Source organism: Triticum urartu, chromosome 7A, assembly GCF_056163025.1.
Source record: "Triticum urartu cultivar PI428250 chromosome 7A, HENAU_Tu73, whole genome shotgun sequence".
Lineage (NCBI taxonomy): Eukaryota > Viridiplantae > Streptophyta > Magnoliopsida > Poales > Poaceae > Triticum > Triticum urartu.
Genome location: NC_141879.1, coordinates 65,845,770 through 65,865,892, shown reverse-complemented (window position 1 = coordinate 65,865,892; position 20,123 = coordinate 65,845,770). Strand labels below are relative to the sequence as shown.

Here is a 20,123-nt window from a genome sequence, read left to right as displayed (position 1 = left end):
GCTAGTGCAACAGGTACTCATCGCTCCCAGTCTGCTCCTTCAATCTCAGCACGAATGCAGGAAAACGCCCCCACCGCGCTGCTGATCCCCGTCTCACTGCATCATACCAACATGGTCCGGCTGGGCGCCGCCCAGCGAACCATGCGACACCATAAAGTTATATTTTGGCTGTCTGGAACAATGAGATTTAAGTAAAACTATATATAGTAATCAAAGACAGTCAATCTTCAATCAATCAAGCAAAGCGGCGAGTACCTCTCCAAGACAGAGTTACGTACAACTCCAGCTTTTGACTGTTGGCCGAGCATGATCTCTATGTCCATACCTAGAGTCATCATTGCCATAGCTAGTTTGTATGTGCATTCCTTGAAAACAAAACCTTGCTAGCGTCTGCGCTCTTCTTCTCCAATTTCTTATGTCATTTCATACTCATCACACCAGGCCTGGGAAAGTTGTGAATGCACGGTTTGATGGAGTGTAATACATCCATGAACGCGTCGTAAGCCACCCTAGTCCAACACAGAGACATCTGGGGCTCGCCTCAACATCGGTCTACTACGAAGACTAAGTTGGGCAGTGCGCCGCCAGCACAGTGTCTGTCCGAGCCTGGTGGTTTACCCAATCAGCTTGGAAAAGGCCGGTCGCTGCATGCCCAACGTGGTCTCGAGGGAAGCGACCTTATCCAGGAGCGCGGAGATCTGCGCCTCCGGTCAGAGAGTGACTTGGACTCACCGGCACGGGATGCCAAGGTCGCCGAAAGCTTCGAAACCTTGATGGAGAGGCGAGAGTGAGGACCAGGGCTGCACGATGGACGGAAACTTGGCGGAGATCCGCTTGGAGCCTATGAGGTGAGTATGGAGGAGACGACGACGCCGGCCTTGGCCTGCAGCGCCTGGAGCGCACGCGGAGGACAGGGGCCGATTGGCGGCGTGTTGGCACTTGGAAGAGGGATACGGTTTGGGTCGGGAGTCTTTCGTGGGCTGCCGAGACTTTGTTGGCTGGTTTGCTCTACGGGTTAGATTTTTCAGATCTTTGTACATACAAAAACGGAGCATGAGGCGTGGCCCAAACTGGACATGAAACGTATTCGTGCATGTGTGCACGCACGCTTTTGTTTTCGATTTTCTTCTCGTATTGCAAGAGGAGAAGTGTATTTTTTTTTCCAATCTATTACATAGATCTACTTTTAAATCTCGGCCATCAATCTTTATGATTAACATAAAATTAACGGATATAAAAAAGTGACGTATGGAGAACTATGAAAGTTTCTGTCCTTTATTATTAGGTAAAGATTAGTGTGGTGGGTCACTTCTCTTTTCTTTTACGGTTATCATACAAGTATCTATATTTATTTAATCATCAAGACATACTTGAAGTTGGACAAATAAGACACATTGCGCACCCAGCCATCTACCTCCGAGTGATGTTCCATGGTGAGAGCGGATTCATTAGCCACACTATGTTATAAGGCATTCTAACAGATTATTAGTACTAGTCGCCAACCCGTGCATTTGCACGGGCTAGTATAAATTCGAAATGAAATTGTAATATTATTACTGCAAGTTAGCTGAATGCCTTCAATTTTTTGGAGGGAAGGGGGTTATAATGCCTTCATTCTTATTCAATTGTATGAAATTGTTTTCATGTGCATGTTCGATGGGCAAAAAACTATTTATAGATGGGAAAACCAAATACCTAATTTCATGGAAATATAATCAATAATGTTGCGATACCAACCTTACATGAATGATCTTGCTAACTATTGTATTTAGGGAACTGCATAATTTTCTTGTGAGAATACAACTTTGTTTCAAAACCAAACTGCTTTTAGCATGATGGAAACTTTTGAAAAGATGTATTAACACAAATTGGATATCAATATTTGAAAAGATATATAATATGAGAGAATACAAAATAAGGAGAACCATTTGAAAAGATGTATTAACACAAATTGGATCTCAATATTTTAGGCTTTTGTAATTTCAAATTTCTGATGTTTTAAATTATGAGAACCCTCTCTTCATAGGGACTCCACACAACCGGATCTCCGCCTTTATACATGTGTGGTCAGGCCAAAGTTGAAAATTATGAGGTGTCAGATTTAGCCTCAATAATACATGCTGCATATGCGCATGTGATTCAATGAGATTGCGCTTAAAGTAGAACAAATGAACAAACCAAAGCATTAATAACCACTGATTACGGGAAGATAAATGTGGACAGGAAAAAACCATGTTATTAACACATTATTATACACTCCAATATATAATTTGGGAAAAAGAGGTAGCACCATAGTAAGTAAAGAGCAGGATTATTTACCAAGCAAATGATGTAGATCAAGAGTCAGGTCAAATACTTTTTCTAGCTGGTCAAGCATTGTCAGTTTCTCACATGAGTGTGACAGAGTAATAGTTCAGCCGTGTGTATATGGAAACAGTATATTGTAACACCAAGATTAAATCTGTGAACTTTCATAGGCTGTCGGCATTATAGTGGCATCAACTCTAGCCATTTACACATACATATCAAGGTGTTTTCATCGTGCGTGATGAAGTAAAATTATTGCAGTCGGAGAATTGTGTCACCCTCTATCTGCTATCGCAGTATGCTCGTTACTCGTATGAATAAAACCAGCCGACCAAGCAAGCGCCCCTGCTTTACTACATTAGTAGCCATTATAAAAGTAGCCAAATATATGACCGCGGTTGAGAGTTAAGAAGTACATAGAAAATTCACAGATTAAAAACTAAGTCATCCAGACTTTAAAATGAAATGATTTACTCTAGGTCCATTCAAATTAAAATCCACCAAAAAAGTATTAATAGATGATTCAGTTAATGTGGGAAGTTGATTGTGTAATGTGCAGACGGCTTGAATTATTGTTATTAGCATGTAGATAGAGACATGAAAAAAAATCACATACCATCTTGCAGTGACATGATATACCACGGATTAACCTCAATAAAATGCAAAAAAAAAAACTAGCATAAAAGATCAACAATTTTATTTTCTTATAAAGAGATGTATAATTTCATGATTGCCTCCATGCTATTTGCATAAACCATGAACAGTATATTGTAACACCAAGATTAAATCAGTGACCTTTCATGGGCTGTCGGCATTACAGTGGCATCAACTCTAGACATTAGCACATACATATGAAGTTGTTTGCATCGTGCATGATGAAGTAAAATTATTGCAGTCGGAGAATTGCGTCACCCTCTATCTGCTATCGCAGTATGCCGGTTAATCGTATGAGTAAAACCAGCCGACCAAGCGAGCGCCCCTGCTTCACTACATCAGTAGCCATTAAACTAAGGATCAAGGTGCAGAGTAAAAATTAATTAGTCAGACATGACAAAAGAAGCATCTATGGAGTTCTACGGGATTTCAGTTAGGAACAAACGATCCCTTTACCATTGATACTCTGCTGTAAACACTACCATCAGCACAACATGAATACAAACTCAAAAGAATTATTGAAGCAACCAATTCCCAATAGATAGAGATGTACCTTGCATAAGCGAGTTTTCTTGGAGCACATTAATTAGAGGATTGTACATACAAAACTTGTACATGAATTGCCATTAGAAGGTTATATATGAAAGGTCTCTTGTTTTGATATAAGTACCAATGGTCTAAGAAGTGACACGCTTCTACATATATATTGAATAATAATAAAAGACATGTGAATCCAGCCTCCCTTCATAAAAAGGTTGTTACCTTTAGTTTGTGTAGCAACAGGTAGTGAGGCGCATCTCCTTCACTTTTTTTGAGGAATCACCAGGTGGAATCCCCACCTGTATGTATATTGCTAAAAATGGCCCAACGACCAAGGTGTTACAGAGAGTTTACAGGGTCACAAAGATGCGTGAAGAGAGATAATCACGCCAAGGCAGGTGGTTATTTTATCGCCAGTCTAGAGCTCAAAGTCCCTACATAATCTACTAATAACTACATATGGGCTATGATTTTCACTCCTAAATGCAGCTGCATTTTTTGCTTCCCAAATTTTCCAAAGTATAGGTAGTAGAATCTCAGGCCAGACTGAAGAATGATGTTGTACCGGAGTGGGGATTGTCCACAGGTGTTGGAACCATGGTAAAGGGGGAGATGGCGAGACGTTGCCAAATTGCAGCAGCTGCAGGGCAGCCAATGAAGAGGTTCTGGGTGTCTTCAGAGAGGGCACTGCACCGTATACCAATGTATGGAAAGAGGTAAAACATTGTTTATGAATCCCAATGTTGCAGGCATCCTAACTGAAAGTTACTGAACTGATTATTCTCTTCACGTGCTACTTGTGACATATGTCACGTATCTCAAGGAAACTTAATGGATCGATACACTTCTGTAGATAGGTCAAAGGAATAATTTTATTGACCTTTTGGACTAACTTTTGCTGGTTAAAACAGCTACATCTGGAGACATTCAACAGTTATTGGCTTCATTCTTACCCTAATTCTTTGGACATATTTATGGTCAGAACAACATTCAGGTTAGGTAAACAAAGACTGATTACCATTTTTACGAATAAATAAATAGTTAAGAGATCAAAGGAAAGGTGAAAAAATAATGTAGTGTAAGGAAATAACAAAAATATTTTGCTAGAGAAAAGCAAGGTATGAGGATAAAATAATGCATTCCCACGGTTACGTGCTTGAGGTGCTGCCATCAATCTATCAGTAGAAAAAATCTTCCTATCCTCCTACAGTAGAGAACTTAGTTTGCATGTAACTATTGTCTAACACAAACGCATCTTCAGACCCAACCAATAACTCAGCCGACTTCAATCTAGAGCCCAGCGGTACAATACAGGAATACATGGTTGACTGAAACAACACAAAAATAGAGGATTTCAGTCTAAACCGGGTGATGGAATACCATTTAGTTCCTGCGGCCAAACCAGATGCCATGGTGGAGAGGATGCTTAGCGTGAGGTGGCTAGCATGACAATGTTCCACGGAGGGTGCCGACGCTGACGGAGATCCGTTCTACTGTGGACGATGCTGCCGGAGATCAACAATGCTAGCAATGACAGTACGTCAGTACCACATAGAAACAAAATTGATTTAATGTCAAATTGAAATCCAAGAATGTCCCTAAAAAGGTCTGGGTGATCAATACTCATGTAATTAAATTCCATCGATCATCAATTCATCACTAAAAGAATTTATGATCTTGACTTTTCCAGATTGAATCAACACATGGAAATATCACGTTGCTTACCTGAGAATTAGTGCAACTGATTCAGAGCAGAGTACATGCATGGTTCCAGCCAACTCTACGGATGAAGGCTGCATGAATCGGACATGGATGGCGCAAACACTACTTGGTTTAGTGGATCCGCAGAGCTGCAAAGCCTAGATGACGTGGCCGAGACCCAAGTGGCCATGTGGAGGCAGAAGCGGCTCCTCCATCATGCACTGCCAGATTAAATCAGAGACTTGGTTGCCGGTTTCACCTTTGGTCGCCAAATCTAGGAGGCAATCATGCTCAGATTTTGCTCTCGAGGGAAAAAGAGAGAGACCAAGGGAGGACCTCCGTCTCAATATAGAAGGAGATGTCGCTCAGATTTTTTTTTCCCTTAGAGTAAGAGAGAGCAAGGGGAGGACGATTCACATCCAGGTGAGATAGGAGACCAGGTCTCTTCCTTAACTGGAATAATTATGTCGGTGGATCTATACCGTAATAATTCAGATGAACGGCTAGTAAATTCTAATTAACGTGGTAATTACTTGGGAGTCTATAATTAGTATAGGTATAGAGATATAGAGGTATAGATAGATAGATAGATAGATAGATAGATAGATAGATAGATAGAATAGAGGTATAGATAGATAGATAGATAGATATAGATATAGATATAAATAGATAGATATCAACTTCTAACCTTAGTATCAGTTGATACACACTGCCCATTATTTGGCCAAGATAATACTAATTTTGCGCAATCATGAAGCATGCCTAAAGGTGATAGCTAGATACTACATCATTTTGCCACTAACAGATTATTAGTGGATCATACAAGAAGCCGGCAAGTGATCATTGAGTTCCCGATGCCCTTCAAGTTGACAGTTTGGTAATATTATTTGCCACAAAGAAATAAATATTTAGAACATCGCGACAAACTTCTGTCTCTCTTTGGTCGTTACTTCCTCTCGTGCGGCAGCCTCCCTCTTTTTGACACCAAGCTACCTTTAGATGACATTGTTTGGTTTAGTGCATGTGTACAATGTTTCACATAATAAACATAATTGAATGTGGAATCTAAATAGCTGACATATGTTGATTCTGTCATGATCGAGCAAGTACATCCTCTTTTTAATAAAAACACTAACACCCATATGTGTAGCAACATTGTAACTCGCCCACACGTCTGAATCACCGTCCAGTTAAGTTTACACGAATCTTAACACATCGAGGCAGTTTTCGCGTGCCACGTAGGACAAAGCCGGTGTGTGGGCGTTGGAGAGGTCGCCCACACGCGCCACAACACGCGGTTGCCAGCTGCGCTGTGTGGGTGAACTAGCTTCTGCCCACACAGCCACCACCTAGTCCACGTGCGTGTGGGCGAACTACTTTTCGCCCACACGACAGTCGTACGTTGTTGGATGGCAACTGCAGGTGCGCGTACATGACAACTAGGTAAACACACATGACAACTATGATTGGTTTGCTAGACGGCAACTGCACTTGCGCGTACGTGGCAATCAGGTGAACATACATAGCAACTGTGATTAACCACACGTGGCAACTAGGTAAACACACATGTCAACTATTGTTTGACCATATGTGGCAAGTAGTTAATCACACACGACAACTATGGTTTGACTACACGCAGCAACTACCTTAAATTAGACATGGCAACTATAGTTAACCAAAACAGAGAGAGTTGCCATATTTTTACAACCATATTTGCCATCCCAGATAACAACATCTGCCATTCCGGATGGCAACTAAATTGTCATCCCGCGGGTATCTATTGTAGCTGTCAGGACATGTGGGCATATTTGCTTGGTGCCACACGTGCGGAATGGGGATGAGTAGTACTTGTTGCGTGTGTGGCACGAAGTAGCTACACCCATACGTGTGAGCAATTCTACTGTTCGCCCACACACAGCCCGTGTGAGTTGCTCCCTGCTCATGCCACACAAGGTGTGTGGGCGAATGCCTATTACCAAAAAAGGGTTTCCCCCCGCTTTATATTCCAAAGCAACCAACCAACATAGTACACAACTCGACGCTGGGGCGAGCAGCACAACAAGCCCAAAGACAAAAAAGAAGAAGAAACATAATGCCAACAACGGCAGCTCGACAAAGCGCGGAAGGCCCGCCACCGCAGTGCCCTCCGGAAACACCCCACCACAGCCCGAGACTCCGAGTGCCGCATACCAAGCAGCACCTCCAAGAAGGTATGCGACGCTGACGACACTGCTGCCCAGACAACTCCTAGGGTTTCCCCCGGTATGCGGAGGAAAGTAGGAGATGGCTACCACCGACGTCCTTCAAGAAGGAATGGTGGCACCCGCCGGTGTCACCGCATCGGCGCCAGACAAGCCGGCAAGGGATTTCTCCCTCTCACCAAACACCACCGCCCATCCGGAGCCAACCAACCAAACAACCACCCAATGCGCCACCGCGATTGCGCTGCCGCCCACGCCATCTCACTACGAGCACCACCACGAGGCCGAGAAAGACTGGAGAGAAGCGCCACGCGACGAGAGCAGTAGCACCAAGGCCGAGCGAAAGGGAACCACCTCCACCGCCGTCGTGCGAGAAGCCGTGCCTCCGGCACTGTCAGGGTAGCCGACCGGACACGGCAGCAGGGCATACCAGGCCACCCCTGGCCCGGCCAGGCCCAAAACAGGCCCGCTAAGCCCCGCCGGCCGTGCTGCAGCAAGCTGACGTCAGTGCCGCCAGCCCCCGTCGCGCGACGTCGCTCCCCTGCATCCCGGGAATCACGCCGCCAACCAGCCCCGCCGGCGGCCTGCCCAGGCCCAGATGGGCCCCGTAGGGCCTAGATCTGGGCCGAGCGCCGCCGCCAGGATGAGCCACAACGCCACCCTGCCGCCAACGACGGCGCCACCGCCCAGCCGCCCGCCCGCTCTGCGACAAGGAACCCCGCCACCAGCAGGACCGCCGCCGCCTAGGAGCAGCCCCCGGTGCAACTCCGCCCCGCGCCGGAGCCACGGGGAGGGGAAGGGCAGGAGGGCCGCCGCCACCAGCGACCCCGGGGCCAGGCCGGCCGCGGGCGGCAGCGACAGCGGCGGGGAGGAAGGGGAGAGGGGGTCTGGAGGCGGAAGAGGAAGGTGCGCGGCCGGCCGCCCGCACGGGGGGGGGGGGGGGGGGGACGCGGTCACGAGAGAGGAGGAGGAAAAGAAAAAGTGTACATCCTCTAATAAACAAGGCTAATGGATCAATGCCTATTATGTCACACATGTGGTAGATATCGGTGTCCTTTTTTAAAGGGGTACAACTTCTAATCTTGGTATCAGTTAATGCAGACTGCCCATTATTTACTACCAAACTACATCTTTAATCCTACCATTGCCTCACGCGCCCTGCTATCGCCCATCGAAATGACTCTCAATTTTTCTAGTGTTTGTCTTTCATATCTCTTCACTGCATTCCACGTCACAGTGCAGATATAAGCTGCTCGGTGGCGTGTGTGGCAACTTGACAGTAGCGTAGCTCGAATGTTCATCCAATGATGGTGTTGGCCACTCACTTGCATGTGACCGAAAAATGGCGGAGCATCATGATGATTTATCCGGTGTTTTGTGGCGTATTGAGCCTCATGCGCGTGAACCAAGCGTCGTGCATTCTGGGCAGGTTGGCAGCATCCACCGCGACCCTCCCGGGATATACAACATAGCCTGCAAGTTATCACCGAGTTCTTGATGTCTCGCAAGCTCATGAATTGTTAACATTCTTTGGTCCTCGTCCTAATAAAGTACAAAATAGCGGACACGGAGGAATTGATCCCGGGCATCAGTGATCTCGGATGAACAGTAAAATCCGAAAAAATAGTAAAACAATTCAAAAAAAAAACTGAAATTATTTGTCAAGAAACTTTGATGTTTTTTCTACATGCGTACCAATTTTCATAATGAAATGACATTTGTGGAGGTCCCGGCAAAAAAAACAAAATCATGCTCCAAAAAAACTGTTTTTGGATACATTTTGGAGCATCGATTTTGTCTTTTTTTCCGAGACCTGCATGAATGTCATTTTTTCATGAAATTTTGCACGCATGTGAAAAAGATATCAATGTTTGTTGCAAAAAAATTCAGATTTTTTTGAACTATTTAAATATATTTTTTCGTGTGTACTGTAGCAAAGGGAGCCTGTGAGCTCGAGCTCACAATAGCACTTTCGCAAAATAGCGATAAACATATGTCTCTCTCCCTTCCTTGCTTCTTCGCTCACAATTGACTCCCTGTTGCTTTCCCCAAGCTGCCTTTTATAGCACTGTTCGGTCGAGTGCTACCGTATAATGTTTCACAAAATAAAGCCAATTGAATATTCAAGCTCAAGTAATAAAAAGGGTAACTGCTATTGACAGTTGTTCTATTGTTTTCCATATGGCAGAGAGAGCACATGGTTGATTGCTTATTTTCTCTTATAAAGTCTGTACTCAAGTACCTATATATGTTTTTCTTTCCCTTAAAGATAATTTTGCAGGTCCAAATAATAACAACTTATTCTCAAGACCTGAAGCTTCACATGGTAGAATTACTAGTCATATCATACGCGAGTTGAGAACTAACTCAAACTTTGCCAAGCTCAACAAGTTAACTATGTATGGGCTGGATCTAACACAACTTGTGCTATCATAGGACGCCTATGTACAACTCATAAGTACATCGGACTGGATGTACTAACATACATGCGCTTATGCTATCCCGAAGATATTCCAGACGATGACCTACTACGGATCCACCTAACCATCGATTATTTACCCCGAGGTGTGGATTACATGAAGCAAGTGTAATACCAGGTGTAGCATTTACCCTTATGGGCCACTTGTGCCCACGCCCACGGCAGCTCCATTCAACCCATTCTTTCTAGGGAATTTCTCTTTATTCATAGATCGTCAATTATAAAAGTTGATGTCTAAGGCAGCGTACTCTTTCAACCTAAGAATACACAAATTCAACTACATGCACTATTAGATTTACTATTACTGGTAAGTATGGACTTCTAGCAAAAGCATGTGCAAAATGCGGACACATCAACTAATGGCTATATTCAGACAACTGCACATCGAAGAAACAGCAATGCTGAAGACCATGTCTGGAAACAATACACTCGGCAGGATCCAACATATTGCATCATCGATTCGACATCCAAGGCGGATAGTTTCTGATTTTCTTCTTGTGAGATTGATGTGTGTGCTTGTTGTCAGATCCGGAGTGACATCCAAGCAGATAGTTTCTGATTTTTCGTCATTTGAGATTGATGCGTGTAGCTTGTTGTCAGATCTGGCAGTTTGTGCTCGTGTGGTGGACTGTGAGACCTTGTTTTTTTTTTTTTGAGCTTAGACCTTGTTTCTTTTAAGACATCTGAGACCTTCCTTGTTATGTTTATCGGTTTCAAATTGTGCTTGGATCAACAACAAAAAGTCCCCGATATTTCCCCCGTCTGGGCCTGTAGTCTGCAAGGCCCACTCTTACGATGTTTACGCTCGGAATTAATGCCGTGGTCCGGGCCTGTAGTCTGCAAGGCCCACTCCACTCTCGTCCCGAGGAAATTGACTATTTATTACTAAGTTCATCGGACTTTGATTATAACTACAAAGTTGATTTCTTCTTGACAAAAAATGCCTAGGGACTAGATTATGAGAGATGATTAGTGCTAATGAAAAAGAAGAAGATCCCGCGTACACACGTGTTATACATGTACCAAGTATAAGGATGGTGATCGGCCCATAACTATCTACATCGCTCCGCGCCTCCATCTATACCTAGCCGTCGCAACTCATCAGTTCATCAGGCAGCTCCACCGCCTCCTCAACCCTAGGCGCCGAATTCATCATCTGGTGCCCCGGCCGCCAGCCGCCAGCAAGTCAGGTCCTAATGTTCAGCGAACATCCGGCTAGCCGCTCACGATTCTCCGACGCTGTTTCTAATCTCACCATTGTCAATAGTAAAAAGAACACAATGAAAATCGTTGCGCCTAAGAAAGGATCGTAGCAAATCCTACAGAAAAATAGGATCGCAACATCTAACACCTAAGAAAGGATCGTAACACATTTTTTTTCGTTTCCTGCTCCATGCTTTTTTTCTCTCTTGGAGTGATCGATCAGTATCTGTTCTGTGTGTAGCAATCGATCTGTTACGACTTGTGTACACGTGGGGGATCTTTTTCATTTTCCCCTAGCACTAATCATCCCTTACGCTCCAGTCCCTGGTTAACGTTTTGTCAAGAAAAAATAAACTTTGTAGTTATAATCAAATTCCAACGAACTTAATAATAAATAGTCAATTTCCTCGTCCCTGTCACCCCTCTGGAGGTTTCCTCGTGGGTAGCCCACTCAGCTCCCACGCTCCATTATTTGGTTATCAGCTCGTGTTGCTCTTTTTTTTTACTGTTAGTTAGCTCGTGCCCATCAGGGCAACAGCGACACCAAGCCTCTGTTTTGTTATACTCCATCGGCCCATTGCGAGCAGATGGAAATGGCAGAGGCGGCTGCCGGCGCCGGTACGGGCGGGCTGGAGGTGGCGGTGTTCCCGTGGCTGGCGTTCGGGCACATGATCCCGTTCCTGGAGCTCTCCAAGCGCCTCGCCGCGAGGGGCCACGCCGTCGCCTTCGTGTCCACTCCGCGGAACCTCTCCAGGCTGCCGCCCGTGCCGCCGCACCTGTCCGCGCACATCCGCTTCGTGCCGCTGCCGCTGCCGGCCGTGGAGGGCTTGCCGGAGGGCGCCGAGGCCACGTCTGACCTGCCTCCCGACAAGGTCGGGCTGCTCAAGAAGGCCATGGACGGCCTCGCCGGCCCGCTCGCGTCGTTCCTCGCGGACGCCGTAGCCGCCGGCAGGAGGCCCGACTGGATCATCCTCGACTTCTGCCACCACTGGGTCCCGCCCATCGCCGACCAGCACAAGGTACGACGCTGTCCTCCATCTTCGCCTACGACGCACGCATATGCTGGTCATGTTTGACAGCAGATGATCGATCGTATGTGCAGGTGCCATGCGCCGCGTTCCTGATCTTCCATGCCGCCTTTATGGCCTTTATTGGGCCGCGGTGGGCGAACAGCGTGCACCCGCGGACGAATCCAGAGGACTTCACCGAGCCGCCCAAGTGGATCCCCTTCCCGTCCACCACCGTCTTCCTCCACCACGAGGCCCGGCGGATGCTCGCGGACAACTTCGGTGAGAACGCGTCAGGCAAGTCGGACACTGACCGTTTGTGGGACGTGTTCGAGCGTTGCCGCCTCACCATCCACCGCAGCTGTCGCGAGCTGGAGCCTCGAATGTTCACCCTCCTCTCGGATCTCTTGCGGAAGCCCGCCGTCCCCGCCGGGATCCTGCTGCCGGGGGCGCCTGACGACCGTGACGAGGACCACCGGCACAGCAGCTCTGGCGGCGCCGACAGTCACCAGGTCCTGCGTTGGCTCGACGACCAACCACCCAAGTCTGTCATCTACGTCGGGCTGGGTAGCGAGGCGCCACTGACTCTAGAGAACATCCATGAACTCGCGCTCGGACTGGAGCTCGCCGGGGTGCACTTCCTTTGGGCGCTACGCAAGCCGGCCGGCACAAACAACAAGCAGGAGCTGTTGCCGGCCGGGTTCGAGGAGCGGACGCAGGACCGTGGGGTGGTCTGCACAGGGTGGGTGCCTCAGGTGAAGGTGCTCGCTCACGGCGCCACGGCCGCGTTCCTGACGCACTGTGGTTGGGGCTCCACCATCGAGAGCTTCGGCTTCGGGCTTTCGCTGGTCATGCTCCCTTTCCTCACCGACACGCCTATGATCGCGCGGGCGATGGCGGAGAGAGGAATTGGTGTGCTGGTGCCAAGGGACGGCAGTGACGGCTCATTTGACAGGGACGGTGTCGTGGTGGCCGTGCGGCGCGTCATGTCGGAGCATGAGGGGAAGGTGTTCGCGACCAACGCCAAGAAGCTGAAGGAGCTTGTCGTGGACGAGAGGCGCCACGAGCAGTACATCCACGAGCTCGAGGAGCATCTGAGACGCTACAAAGACGACAGGGGCAGTACAGCGGCGAGTTGATTTGATCGCTTATCTAATAATTACATCGATGCTTTTTTCTTTTCTTATCGAGGGCGATCGATTATGTTGATACTAGCTAGCACAACTGAACACTCCAACAACAAGCTGTGAACCCCCGCAAAAAAAAAAAAAAAAAAAAGAAAAAAAAAAGCTGTGAAGTGCTAGCTGCAGACGTCATGATTGCACACAACAAACTAAGGTCCCATATTCTGTGCGCATGCCTATGTTCTTAGAAAATATGAAGTGTATCCTTTTAAGTTGTTTCTATTTAAGGGTATTTAGGCCATGTTCGTCAACACTCCACTCCTTCAAATTCTCAACTCTGCTCCTCACTTCTCAACTCTTAACTCCAGTAGCACATTTCAGATTTTGAAGGTATGTTCGGCTGTCAACTCCAACTCCTCAAAACAAGTTTCAGAAAAGAATTTCCATCCATCACCGGCTGGGACAGGTGCTGCGAGTTGGGTAGAAAAAATAGAGGTGCTGATGTGATGCCCTCGGCTTGCCGGACGTGTAGAAGGACGAGGACGGCCAGCGGCGCTGGTGCTCGCTGAAGAAACGGACGCGCAGGGGCTTGGTGAACTGGATGGAGGGAGGCACCGGGGAGCCGGACATGGAGGAGGATGAGGATGGCCGGCAGCGTCAGTGACGTCTGTGTAGGGGCTCGGTGATGGCTGGCGGCATTGGATCACGACCAAAGTGAAGGCGGCGGGTTGTTAGGCAAGACGGGCCAGCACTGGCGAGTGGCGCAGTGGGAGGCGGAGGTTTACGGCCACAGGGGTGGTGCGTCGGGGTGGCGACCATGTCCGTGCGGCGGCAGCTCGGCAGCTAGGCTTTGAGGCGAGGGCAATCAGGACTGGCCGAGGTCGGGGACGAGACGCTCTTTTTTCAGGAGTAGTTTCTTGCCGGAGCCGGGCTGGAGTTCGCGGAGCATCCCTTTTGCTACTCCGAAACAATGAACTATGTGCCGCTCCACTCCGAGATTAAAGACTCGCGGAGTCGAGGTGTTCGGTGCCGCTCAGCCCGCTCCCGGAGTGGAGTTGCGGAGCAGAGGGCTTCCGAACAGGTCCTTAAACTTCCATTTTATTTGTTCATTATGTTTAAGATCACATAAAAACATTTTAGTGCATTTTAGTGTGTATGGACTACTTTGATTCCCATAGGAGGGGGGGGGGGGGGCACTAGCCCCCTACTTTCTTTAGAGTACGCCTCATCTAAATTTCTTTCCGTCCTCCGCCATTGGTGCCAAACGTGTGATGCTGGTAGGCGCTGTTTTCTGTGAGCTCCGCATGTGTGGTTTTCAGAAGAACCAGCCCCATTTTAGATGGTTGCCGGGATTTTTTATGTAAAAATTGATGATCCAGCACACGGTCCCAATTTTTCTGTTGGTTCTTCACCTCGTGCTTGTCTGATGTATGAACAGTGTGAGAGTGGGTGTGAATCCAACAGAGCGTGTGCCATGCGCAAACCGCATGAGGGCTCCCGACAAGCCGATCAGAGGTTTTGCGGAAAGGACTGGCAAAAAGTTAAATACGGCAAGCGTGTGAGTGGTAACCAGGGGAGAAGTAGTGAGTCTAGATCAGACAATGGGTACTAATTTTTTTTTGCGGGATAGACAATGTGTACTATGCAGTGTTAAATAAATTAGTGTAAAAACGCTCTTATATTATAGGATGAAGGGAGTATTTGTTAAGTTAATGGAAATTTTAGGATTTTTTTCCAGACTGTGTTGTACGAAAACTGGAATTGCCACTATATGCTGGAATGCTTTGGATGGTAGTAACTGCTCGTTCTTGTTAGCTGGTGCCATGTGTGCATCATGCATGTATGGTGCGTGCTTGTATACTTGAATTCAAAAATTGAAATGGGCGGGGAGGGACAAGGGGTCGCTGTTTGCAATCTATTTATAACCTGGGAGACTGGGGGAGGTGGTGGGAGTGGAATGAGAACTGTTGGACTCGTGAAGCCCGTGCGTCGTTAAAGTAGTCTTGTCTGGCTTCGGGCACACGACTGCGAAATTGGTACAGTACCGATCCCAACCGGATCAACAAAAATGGCAAACGCCTAGACTGTAAATATATAAATATGGATATAGATATATAGATAGATTAATAGATAGATTAATAGATATAGATAGATAGATAGACAGATTTCGATCCAAATCCAGAGTACAATTTTCCTGGTGCAGGTGCGCAGCAAGGCATGTAACATGTCCCTGCCTGTCTATATATATGCATTCGTTTGCTTTCATCAGCCACACACCAAGGGATATCAACAAAATAAACCTTACACAACATCATCTGAGAGATATCAGAGAGAGGCTATCATAGAGCACTGACAGTTGACGATGGTGCTGGCCAAGACCATTATGCTGTTGCTCTTCCTCATAGGCACGGCGGGAGCCGCATTCGGACGTGCACACAGGTTCCTGCTGGGCTATATCGTCTGTGGTGCCATTGAGGGGCTACACAAGATCCAAACTGGAAGACTTGTCAGGCTGTCGAGCCAGCAGATATTCGACTGCTCCAACAGAAGCTAGAATTGTAGATTGGAAACTTATATGATGTAAAGTAGACCCGGGGGTCATAGGTTTCACTAATGGCTTCTCTCAAGATAGCATGTATTATGGTGGATGAAGAAATTACTGACAAGCAATTGATAGAAAAGCGCATAGTTATGATGATATCTAAGGCAATGATCATGAATATAGGCATCACGTTCAAGTCAAGTAGACCGAAACGATTCTGCATCTACTACTATTACTCCACACATCGACCGCTATCCAGCATGCATCTAGAGTATTAAGTTCATAAGAACGGAGTAACACATTAGGCAAGATGACATGATGTAGAGGGATAAACTCAAGCAATATGATATAAACCCCATCTTTTTATCCTCGATGGCAACAATACAATACGTGTCATTTTCCTTTCTGTCACTGGGATCGAGCACCGCAAGATTGAACCCAAAGCTAAGCACTTCTCCCATTGCAAGAAAGATCAATCTAGTAGGCCAAACCAAACCGATAATTCGAAAAGACTTGCAAAGATATCAAATCATGCTTATAAGAATTCAGAGAAGAATCAAATAAATTCATAGATAATCAAGTTCTTAAACCCACAATTCATCGGATCTCGGCAAATACACCGCAAAAAGAGTTACATCGAATAGATCTCCAAGAAGATCGAGGAGAACTTTGTATTGAGATCCAAAGAAAGAGAAGAATCCATCTAGCTAATAACTATGGACCCGAAGGTCTGTGGTAAACTACTCACACATCATCGAAGAGCCTATGGTGTTGATGTAGAAACCCTCCGTGATCAAATCCCCCTCTGGCAGATCGTCGGAAAAGGCCCCAAGATGGGATCTCATGGGTACAGAAGGTTGCGGTGGTGGAAAAGGTGTTTCGTGGCTCTCCCTGAAGGTTTCACGGTATAAGAGTATATATATGCGAAAGAAGTGGCTCGGTGGAGCTGCGAGGGGCCCACGAGGGTGGGGCGCGCCTGGCCCCCCTGGGCGCGCCCTCCTGCCTCGTGGCTTCCTTGCTGCTTTCTTGACCTCCACTCCATGTCTCCTTGATAGCGTTTGTTCCAAAAACAATCCTCGCGAAGGTTTCATTCCGTTTTGATTCCGTTTGATATTCCTTTTCTGCGAAACACTGAAATAGGCAAAAAAACAGCAATTTGCACTGGGCTTTCGGTTAATTGGTTAGTCCCAAAAATAATATAAAAATATATAATAAATCCCATTAAACATCCAAAACAGATAATATAACAGCATGAAACAATAAAAAATTGTAGATATGTTGGAGACGTATCATGTGGTGCCGAGCTTTGTGTTGCCATCTTCGCAATTGGAGTACAACCCTTTTTTATGATCCTCTAACATGCAATCAAACTTCAATTTTGCCTTTTTCACTTTCGCATTGTCTCTTTGCATCAACAATGACCCGGCAAAGATCATCATCGGGCACATCGTCTGGTTCCTCTTGATCTTCAGCTTCCCCCGTTGCAGCATCACCGTATTTAGGAGGCACATAGTTGTCATCATCCTCTTCTTCTTCATTGTCTTCCATCATAACCCCTCTTTCTCCGTGCTTGGTCCAAACATTATAGTGTGGCATGAAACTCTTATGAAGCAGGTGGGTGTGAAGGATTTTCCGGTCAGAGTAAGACTCCCTTTTCTGGTCAAAGTTTGATGAAGTTTGTAAGGGAAAACTATCAATAATTACAATACTAACTAGATACTTACAATATTAAAATATGTCTTATTGTGAAGTTAGTGATACTTACTTACAATATAAATAAAATGGTGCATGTTATAAGGTGGTTTGGTTGGGTGAGGATGTAAAAAGATTCACTAAATAAATTTAATTCACTAGGTAAATGCCCGTGCATTGCAACGAGGCATACTATTCTAATAGTTTAACAACAATAATGAGGCACTACTCTTCTCTTCTTATTTTTTTTTGTCCACCGCCTTCATGTCTCTGCCTTCCTAATTCAAACTCATCATCTGTCAATGGCGCATCCGGCTCACAATCCCTCTCCCGCAACCACGTTTCAAACATACACTTTATTTTCCTTGGATAACAGCGACTCATATTCAGCTTCTATCATAGGGCATCCATTCTAATCACCCTAACCATCCAACCACAGGTTAGCTCGCATTTGACCTAACTTTGTTTAGTAGACTATTATTTTCAAGAGAACAAAAATATGTGTACACTATCATGGCATGCTTCAAGAAAGATTTAACAAATAAATTTGTACACTATCATGGCATGCTTCAAGAAAGATTTAACAGATATTACTAAAATCATGTAATGAATGTAGATTCATTCCGGGGATCGAAAATCAAAATGTAGAACCATATAAAGTATGATAGAGTTAGCAAAGTTATACATGGTGTTGACATAAGCATTAGTTGTCTATATGGAGGCAGCCACATAATCCAATATTTGTGAGGAGAGCTGTATTGTGAGGATTGCACAATGTTGTCAAGTTTCTTACCGGTGAAGACCTTGGCTTGACCATTCTTCTCAGTTTTAGATGTTACTTTGCACATTTGTTCGCAACAACAAAGCACTACTGAACTCTCTCCCTCCCTCCCTCCCTCCCTGAGTGACAACAAATAGCAAAAACAACATCCGTGCAGCATAATATATCTCATCTCATCTCTCTTCTAGCTGGGATCAATCTCTTGCACTTCCTAAACTATCTTATATGTGAGTACCATCAAGCAAATAAGCATAGAAAATGTCATCTCATCTCTCTCTCATCCCTGCTAGCAGTAGTAGTTGGACGCGCAACAACACGTCAGTGTAGCCAAGACAATCTCTCTCTCATCTCTCACCGGTCTCCAGCGCTGCGGCGCTCTTGGCCCGCTACATCATCGTCTCTCCTGCCCCAGGGGCGCCCTGTCTCCCTTGCCAATCCCCACTCCAACACCGCCCACTATCCCTACGTTCCCCGCCGCCACCGTTTGGCACCTCACGTGCACGAGCAAAGGAGTGAAGGATACCAGCACCCCGTCTAGGTAGGTCTCCTGCCGAGGGAGGCAAGTTTGGGTACGGAGGGAAGAAACAAGGTGGCATCCTCATTCAGCGCTGCCGATGGCAGCACGAAGGCGGGGCGACGACCTCATCTAGGGCACCGGTTGGAGGCGGGGCGGCTCGACTGGGGGAACACGCGTGCTCGACTCTGCACGGGCCTTTGTCTTGGGCCTTTCTGGGCCTGCAGATGTTGGCCACGCGGACAAGAGAACGAGCGCAACGAGCGAAGGCTGGACGAAGATCGTCATCGTGAGCGACATAAGACGGGAAACGGAATATTCCGTTTCTTTTAGGTAATAGAGATCAGGGTTTTGGTTACGGCTCAAAATTTCAAGATTTACCATCATTACCACATATTTTGGCCCCCCTTGATTAATGGTCATTTCAAGCAAAAAAAATATCAAATTTTTTGAATTCAAACGCTCAATGTATAGTAAATTATGGCAGCACCTCACAGCACTCGCGTACACAACGTTCCATTGAGCTAGTAGCTCTGCTATGATAAATATAAGTTCAAGTGCTATCTATATCTATTTTGAAAGAATTTGAATTCAAAGTTGAATTATAAATTTTGTTCAAAATTTGCTTGAAATTTCATGGTAACCGTGGTAACCACGTTTACCGGCCCCCCTTGGTAAAAATGCCCCATTCGATAACCAAAACCTTGGTAGAGATTAGTGAAGTCCAAATAAGAAACAGTTAACCACTTTTGATTTTACTATGTTGTTGTCATGATATAGGAATATGGAACAGAAGCATGTGGTTTAAATCATTTCTCTTATCCCTTATTTATTTTTATGAAAGTATATGTATAATTTTCTTTTCCCAATGTTTGGAAAAATAGAAGTGATTCTCAACACTTCAGTATGACTGGGATTCAGACTTTCGGAGACATAGTAGAATTGCTATTGGGGCAGGACAAACATGGCTCAAGCGAAAGCATTTAGTTTAGTTAGGATTACAAAGTGGTGATCAAGTGCATTGATTCGATAATTACGTGATGGCACAACCTACAATGTGGCTGATTCTGATAATGGAGTAGCCTTGGAAATACTTCAACATTCAATTCAGCTGCAAGCGTAGAGTGAAAAGTACATTAATCCCATAATTCAAGTCATACCCAAATTCAAGGTTTATATATACTATATGTGGGGCTGGGCCTCTTTATATGAGATGATCAGCGACACTCTCAGATGCCACATAGGCACTTGTACCGGATAGGCGCACCCCAACCAAACTCAAAATCTTTAGCAATTAATAGTTGGTACTTCAACTTCCACGCTAAAGAATATTGCATCATTGCAAATCAAAGTTTCTAAACATCTATGACAATAGACT

The 20,123-nt window shown here is 45.8% G+C and overlaps 1 protein-coding gene across 1 annotated transcript; it reads left to right on the top strand.

Moving 5' to 3' along the window:
- The first annotated feature begins 11,573 nt into the window (after positions 1 to 11,573).
- On the top strand, positions 11,574 to 14,379 carry LOC125524916 (putative UDP-rhamnose:rhamnosyltransferase 1). The gene is made up of 2 exons (XM_048689944.2): positions 11,574 to 12,104; positions 12,188 to 14,379. Exons 1-2 carry the CDS (start codon positions 11,673 to 11,675, stop codon positions 13,229 to 13,231), a joined length of 1,476 nt encoding a protein of 491 aa, XP_048545901.2. The 5' UTR covers positions 11,574 to 11,672; the 3' UTR covers positions 13,232 to 14,379.
- Positions 14,380 to 20,123: the final 5,744 nt, after the last annotated feature.